The 8394-nt window shown below is 41.4% G+C and overlaps 1 protein-coding gene across 1 annotated transcript in view; it reads left to right on the forward strand.

Annotated features, from left to right (window-relative positions):
• The window catches only part of LOC107151830 (protein ARV1-like), an 11687-nt gene extending 9216 nt beyond the window's left edge, over positions 1 to 2471 (forward strand). The window contains exons 2-3 of the mRNA XM_015497251.1: positions 1150 to 1560; positions 1632 to 2471. Coding sequence (XP_015352737.1) covers positions 1150 to 1560; positions 1632 to 2224 — 1004 coding nt within the window. The 3' untranslated portion in view covers positions 2225 to 2471. The remainder of the gene's footprint in view (positions 1 to 1149; positions 1561 to 1631) is intronic.
• The last annotated feature ends 5923 nt before the right edge of the window (positions 2472 to 8394 follow it).

The following is an 8394-nucleotide window of genomic DNA, read 5'->3' on the forward strand; positions in this document are numbered from 1 at the left end:
TGCTAAGAGCCAAGTATATGATGCATGGCATTTTTGGTGGAAAGGTGACGCCAGCTAGCCATTGAGATGATATGATTATGTTAAGATTTGCATTCATATGGATATTGGACTCCTGCTGTTCACCTAGGCCGGCTACGGGACTCCTGGAGAGTTCCCATTGGTTGGGGAAGTACAGTAGGAGGGAGTTCCGGGGGAGGAGCTCTCTCTGCAGGTCCGGGAGGAGGCCGCGTGGGTGGATCGAAAATCTTCCCGGCGCATACCGGACATTGGCGGCAGTTTCAAAAAATAAAATTTGTTCCTGCTTGAGTGGCTCCTGATTTTGTGCCCAGCCAGACTGCGGCAGGAAGCCATGCCTGACCCTATAGTTGGGGTTAGGGCAATTCTGATGCACCCATCCCTTTACCCCCCAGTACCTTGCTTTCCTGCATAATTCTGTAACACAGATTGCCATCTTCTCCCCAGCCTGGCTCCTGAAGAAAGCACATTTTGTTGTTGTTGTTGTTGTTGTTTTTCATTTGTTCTAATTTGTTATACATAACGGTAGAATGCACTTTGACACCTCATATATAAATGGTGTATAACTTCTCATTCTTCTGGTTATACATGATGTAGAATCTCTCTGGTTGTATAGTCATTTATGCACATAGGGTAATAATGTTCAATTCATTCTATTATCCTTCCTACCCCCTACCTCCTCCCCTCCCTTCACTCCCATCTGCCTAATCTAAGGTAACTCTATTCTTCCCTAGCCCTTATTGTGAATTAGCGCCCACATTAGAGAAAACAGGAGGCCTTTGGTTTTGAGGGATTGGCTACATCTTGTTAATCTTTGTTTCCCCAGTGACTTCTAAAGTACCTAGTACACAATAAGTCCTCAACAAATGAATTACTGCAAGAAACCACCAGAATCCAATCACAAGAGGAAGCCCATCTTTTATTCTAACTTTGCCAATTCACTTTGCCTTGAAATTATTAACACCCTAGGAAAAAAGAAAAGCAACTGCATATTTCAACATAAACAGCAATCTTGGAAATGTTTCTAGGTAACACTTAAATGAAGATATGATGAAGCCTCCTGACTGATCTTAGGGTCCTTCACTGTGATTTGTTATTTATATAGCCTGTTTTTCAAAAAATACCTTTATGCAGGCAGCGGTCCGCGGCCGGCCAAGGGCGCGGGGGGCGCAGTCTCGGGCCCCTGCCGGTACCGCTGCATCGAGTGCAATGAGGAGGCGCAGGAGCTGTACCGGGACTACCGCCACGGCGTACTGAAGATCACCATCTGCAAATCCTGCCAAAAACCTGTAGACAAATACATTGAGTATGATCCTGTTATCATCTTGATCAATGCTATTTTGTGCAAAGCCCAGGCCTACAGACATATACTTTTCAATACCAAAATAAATATCCATGGAAAACTCTGCATGTTTTGCTTGCTTTGCGAAGCATACCTCAGGTGGTGGCAGCTTCAAGATTCAACACAGAACACTGCTCCTGATGACTTGATCAGATACGCCAAAGAATGGGACTTCTATCGGATGTTTGCCATTGCTTCTTTAGATCTTGGGCAACACCACACATCTAAACCTGCTTTAATATGACACATGTTCCAGAGGAGCCTGATTCTGGAGAACAGACTGCCTTTTTCATTGGCATTTTTACTTTCCTGTGGGCAGAACGACCTAGGACAACAAAGAGAAAGCCCCACTTTATTTTGTTGCTTAAAGCGCTGCTGTTGTCAAGCTACGGGAAGCTCCTGCTGATCCCGGCTGTCATCTGGGAGCATGACTATACTCCTCTGTGCCTCAAGCTCATCAAAGTGTTTGTGCTGACGTCAAACTTCCAGGCTGTCAGAGGTCTGCTCTCCAGCTCCGCTGCTGCCCCAGGAGCCACGCCGGGCAACTGCACTCCTGCTCACTGGTTCCTGCCCACCCATGGCAGCTGTGTTCCCAGGATCTGCCTGGATCAACCCAGTGCTGGCATTTCGTCCCGTTTCACAAGTATTTCTATTTGCCACTGTCAGTGTGATTCACAGTTAGGGAAGCCCTGTCCTGCTATACTTCATCTCCCACCTGCACCCAGGCTCTTGCTGCCCTGCCCCCTCTCGGGGTGCTCTGGAGAGGCCCTGCAGCAGCCCCTCCCGGACTGTCAGCTGCACGTGCCTTTCCAGGACCCCTCCTCTGCCATCTGTGGAAGGCAGGACCGAAGCCAAGCTCTGTCCTGATGAGCAAGTGAAGCAAAGATAAGAGGCGGAGATGTGGAGTAGAAGCCCTCACACTGCAGCCCGCCGGCCAGCAGCAGCCCACTCAGCCAACAGGTCCACTCCTGAGCCCCACACAGGGCAAGGTTTCATCCCTTGGGGTGGTCATGTATTTTCAATTGAAATGTTAGGTTACTGGCTTAAAATGATGATATTTTGTGTTCTTGAAACAGCAGAAACACTTTCCTCTTAATAAAGTCTTTCAACTGAATTTAAAAAAAAAAAAAATACCTTTATGCAATGACAAATGGAAATTTATGGGGTCATCCATGCTGAAATTTGTTTCATTTTAACTGTATGTGAACGCTAATTTGGTTGTATATTAGCCGGTGGTGGTACTTTTTCATTTGTCCTAGAACCTAAGATGTGATCACCCGGGGATGGAGTTATAGCTCAGCGGTAGAGCTGCTTGCTTAGCACACGTGGGGCCCTGGGTTCGATCCTCAGCACCACATATAAATCAATTAAAAAAAATAAAGGTACTATGTCCAACTACAACTAAAAAAAAAATAAATATTTCTTTTAAAAAAAGATGGAATCACCCTGGCTATAATGTGGGTGTTATTTTTAGCTCACCTAGAACCTGAGGTACCTGGCAAACCTGAGCTCAAATTTCAGCTGAACCACTTATGCCATATGCTTGCCCTTCTTTTTTTTTTTTTCAATATTTATTTTTTACTTGTACTTGGACACAATACCTGTATTATTTATTTTTTATGTGGTGCTGAGGATCCAACCCAGGGTCCCACACGTGCGAGGTGAGCTCTCTACCTCTGAGCCACAACCCTAGCCCCTTGCCCTTCTTTTTTTAATTTTTTTTTTGTACTAGGTACTAGTACTAGGGATTAAACATATGGATTCTTGGTATATACAGAAAGGACTTAAAATCGGCATACTATTGTGATGCAGCCACATCAATATTTATAGCAGCTCAATTCACAATAGCTAAGCTACGGAACCAACCTAAGTGCCCTTCAATAGATGAATAGATAAAGAAAATGTTATATATATACACACACACACACACAATGGAATATTACTCAGCCTTAAAGAAGAATGAAATGATGGCATTTGCCAATAAATGGATGGATCTGGAGAGTATCATGCTAAGTGAAATTAGCCAATCTCAAAAAACAAAGGACGAATGTTCTTTCTGAAATGTGGATGCTAACACACAAAAAGGAGAGGAGGGCAGAACAGAAGTTCAATGGGTTAGACAAAGGGAAATCAAGGGAAGAGTGAGGGGATGGGAATAGGAAAGACAATAGAATGAATCAGACAGAACTTTCCTATGTTCATATATGAGTTAATGACCAGTGAAACTTCACAACATGTACAACCACAAGAATGAAATCCTAATTAGAATAAATTATACTGCATGTATGAATAATATGTCAAAATATTCTCTATTATCATGTATATGTAAAAAGAACAAATTTTTTAAAAAAAGTTTATGGGGGAACAACCCCTCAAACAAACAAACAAACAAAAAACAGGGGTGCTTTTCCACTGAGCCACATCCCCAGCCCTTTTTATTTTTTATTTGGAGAAAGGGTCTCACTAAGTTGCCTAAGGTATCACTAAGTTGCTAAAGCTGGCCTTGAACTTGAGATGCTCCTGCCTTGTCCTTCCAAGTAGCTGGGATTACAAGCATGTTCCACCTTGCCTGGCTCCTTTGCCAATTCTTTAAATCATTGCCAAAAATGTTAGTTATAACAACATAATGATTCTGAAGTAAAGGTAAGAAAACAAAATAAATTTATGAAAAACATTTGTGAATTATGAATGTTCTTTTATATTTTATCCAAACAGTAGCCCATTGACAAAACACCCAGATATATGCAATAATTAAAGTTAGTAATCTTAGATAGGTCACCAACTTTCTGTCATATAAACATTATCACTTTCCACACTGAATATCTTGCTGTTCTCTCAAGGTAACATACAGTTCCTACCTCTGTTCATTCTGTTCCCAGTTCCTGGGAAACCTGGTTATCCTGACTGGGATCAACAGAGGTGCCATGTCGTCCAGGCAGCCCTCTCTGACCTCCAGGCTGAGTTAATTTTAATGGTCCTACCCTGTATCTAGGTCCATTATAAAGTTTTAGAATTCTTGTCTTCCCCAAACTTGAGCTGCATCTGGGTGTCTCATTCATAGCCAGTCCCAGCAAGCTCTTTCTATGACTGTGGTGGGGTTTGTGCATAGAGAGAAATGCCATTAAAATACAAATGACACTGTGAGAAGTGGCACCCTCTGTAAACACAGTGGCTTGGGAGGCTGAGGCAGGAGGATTGTAAGTTCAAAGCCAGCGTCAGCAATTTAGTGAAGCCCTAAGCAACTCAGTGAGATTCTGTCTCTAAGTCAAATATTAAAAGGGGATGGAGGTGGGCTGGGAATATTGCTCAGTGGTTAAGCACCCCTGGGTTCAATCCCTTCAATCCCTGGTTTAAAAAAAAAAAAAAACATGTGAGTAACTGTTATAATGAAAAACAAAACCTCCATCATTTTAAACATGCTTCATTTTGTTATCGTAAAAGTGTATTTATTAATGCAGGAGAATAAAGCATGCTTCAACCGTCGTTAGCCTGATTTATAGCTTTTAAATATTTAGACATGTGGAATGTATCTCCATTTGTACGCCTGCCCTGCGTGTTTGTGACTTAGGATGAATTAGGTGCCTATTATCAATCCATCAGAATTAAGAGCCATCTCAGCCCGACACATTTACTCACAACTAAAATCTCTGCGATCATTCAGAAATAAGAGGTGCCCTTTAAAAAATGAAGTGACTCCTGAAAATCATTCATTTATAATGCTGTCTTATGACAGGAGGTCAGGGACAGTGATAGATAGACCAGAGACTTTCCTTTGTAAAGTTACAGGCAGAAAGGTCATGTATCACAAAGGAATGGGAAAAACTCCGGCCGAGAGGGAAAGCAGATAAACTGAAGTAGACATTTTAACTGCTGTTGTAAAGAGCACGGCAATGAACCCCTAATGGATAGGAGGGCGAGATTTGTCAGACTTAACAGCCAGGGAAATGAGAAGAGAAATTGGTCACTCCTAGAGACAGAAATACACTGTGGGAGAGCAGAGAAAAGAAGCAAGCTGAAAGAGGAACCAATGTGTACAAAACCAAGGTTTTGACTACCCCGGATGTGCCAGGTCCAGTGCTAAGCGGTTCACAGACATTGATGACACTGTGCAACACACCAGAGTTCTTCATGGTATGTAATTAATGAAAGCTGTATGAAGGAAACTACTTAAAATAGTCCCTAACACCTACAGAGCAAAGTTCAACCTCATTAGTAAAGTACAAGCCACCTGTTCCCACCTGTCCCTAATTAACCACCCCAATCCACTTACACCTCTACCAGCATGGCACACATCTCACTGTTCCCAGCACTCCAGCCATGGCAGGCCCCTGTGCCTTCATGCATGCTGTTCATGTGGCCAGGGTTACCTTAGTCTACCCATCCTTCAAACCCTAATTCAAATATCACCTCCTCTGTGATGTCTTACCAAATTCTGCCTGGCCCACCACGTCTTTCCTCCTTCTGTTTCTGCAGGACCTGCAAATCACGGTACATATTAAAGCACTTATAGCATTAAAATGATCCGTTCTTTAGTGTATCTTCTCTGGACAGAAACTTCTTGTGGGCTTTGCAGTATAGCAGCACCTGTACTGACTGAAAGGATATTTTAATCAATGGATGACTGTAAAGGCATTATGTAATGCTTATTGGCCCAGCTAGTTTTACAAGCCTCATTTTCTGCAGGCACAAACACATACACACCAAAAAAAAAAAAAAAAAGGAAAGGAAGCTGGTGATTTATCTCTGACACAGGAAACAGTATGCAAAGACAAGCTACCTGTCCCCAAGCTACAACCCACCCAGTGGCTTTACCTGTAGAACTCAAGGGCTTGAGGCTACACTGCTTGGTGTTATGAAACCTTTTCTCTCTCCTTTTTGAGGACCAGAGCTCTAGGGGTTTCCAGCACAGTGAAGCTCATATGTTGTGAGCTGTCAGTCTTACATCATCTGGTTCCTCCTGCTGGGTATATACAGGGGAAAAAGGAAATAGAAAGATCAAGGGGCATTCTTAAGATTAGCCGTTTTCTAAGTGACTGTGTTTTTTATTTTTTACTTTTTGTACAGAAAAACTATAGTAAGGTAGAATTCCCCCCACTATGTTGCTGGTTAATGATAATCTGAAGTCATGTTGTCCAATATAATAGCTAATAGCCACATGTAGTTATCTTAATTAAAATCTGAAAAAATTAATTTTCTCATTTGCTTTTACCACTGCAGTATGTGCTAGCAACATGATTCAGAGCAGATGTCTGAAGATTTTTCTATTGATTCCAGTCACCTGACTGGGGCCTGTGATGGAGAGCATGATGACTTAGAGCACAACTGTACACAGAGGGACAGTACTATCACAGTCACCTGCCAGGATGCTCATTGCCACCAAAACTTGTCCAAAGCCGTTATACTAAACAGGTTATTGTTTCCTGTCAAGAAGAAAAATCTATAAATATGTAAAACCTTTTGACAAAGTTCTGCCTTGATGGTTCATCAAAGAAGAGTTTATATTTTCACAGAGAAGCCAGGTAAGGTTGACAACATTGTCCAGTTCACCAAAGGGTATTCGAAGTGTACTGCCTGTTAGCCAACATTGAGTAGCACATATTTTCCTCTCTATTTACATTTTTATTAGTGTATTTTATTACATTCTATCTTTTTAAAAAAATTATATGTTCTAATTAGTTATACATGACAATAGAATGCACTTTAACACATCAAATATAAATGGAATATAACTTCTCATTCTTCTGGTTGTACATGATGTAGAATCACTCCGGTCATGTAATTGTATATGCACATACGGTAATAATGTCCGATTCGTTCTACTATTCTTTCTACCCCCAAAACCCCTTCCTTCCCTTCACTCTCCTCTGCCTAATCCAAAGCAACTCTATTCTCCCCTAGCCAACCCCCCATCCCATTTTTGTGAATTAGTATCTGCATATCAGAGAAAATATTCAGCCTTTGTTTTTTTTTTTTTAGGATTGGCTTATTTCACTTAGCATAATATTTTCCAGCTCCATCCATTCCCTGACAAATTCCTTCATTTCATTCTTCTTTAAGGCTGAGTCGTAGTCCATTATGTATATATACCACATTTTCTTTATTCATTCATCTGTTGAAGGACACCTAGATTAGTTCCATAGTTTAATCATTGTGAGTTGAGTTGCTATAAACATTGATGTCGTTATGTCACTATAGTAGGCTGATTTTAAGTCCTTTGGGTATAAACCGAGGAGTGAGATAACTGGGTCAAATGATGGTTTTCCATTCCTAGTTTTCTGAGGAATCTCTATACCACCTTCCATAGTGGTTGCACCAATTTGCAGTCCCACCAACAATGTATGAGTGTGCCTTTTCCCTCACGTCTTCACCAGCACTTATTGTGCTTGTATTCTTGATAATTGCCATTCTGACTAGAGTGAGATGAAATCTTAGAGTAGTTTTAATCTGCATTTCTCTAATTGCTAGAGATGTTGAGCATTTTTTAAGCTAATCTTTGTATATTACTTACCATAAGCCTTATACTGCTACGTATTTCACATATGTTAATACATTGGTACCTCACCATACTCTTTCATACATGTTTTGTGCCAGGAACAGTGGTGCACGCCTGTAATCCCAGTGGTTTGGGAAAATGAGGCAGGAGGATCATGAGTTCAAAGCCAGCCTCAGCAACTCAGCAAGGCCTCAGTGAGACCCTGACTTTAAATAAAATACAAAAAAAGGTCTGGCTCAGTGCTTAAGTGCCCCTGAGTTCAATCCTCAGTACCAAAAATAAATAAATAAATATATTTTGTTATGTATTTATTTAGTGCTGGTGGATCAACCCAGGGCCTAGCATATGCTAAACACATGCTCTACCACTGAGCTATATCCCTAGCTCAAAAATTGCTATATTATTTCCCTCATTTTACACAATGAAACTGAGACATGGGGGTAATATGACATAGCCAAGGTCACAGTGGTTCATAAGTGATGGAACCAAGATTTGAACCCATGGTCTCTGGTTCCACAACCCATGCTTGCATGCCTGTAACCAT

Source organism: Marmota marmota, unplaced genomic scaffold (genome assembly GCF_001458135.2).
Source record: "Marmota marmota marmota unplaced genomic scaffold, marMar, whole genome shotgun sequence".
Classification (NCBI taxonomy): domain Eukaryota; kingdom Metazoa; phylum Chordata; class Mammalia; order Rodentia; family Sciuridae; genus Marmota; species Marmota marmota.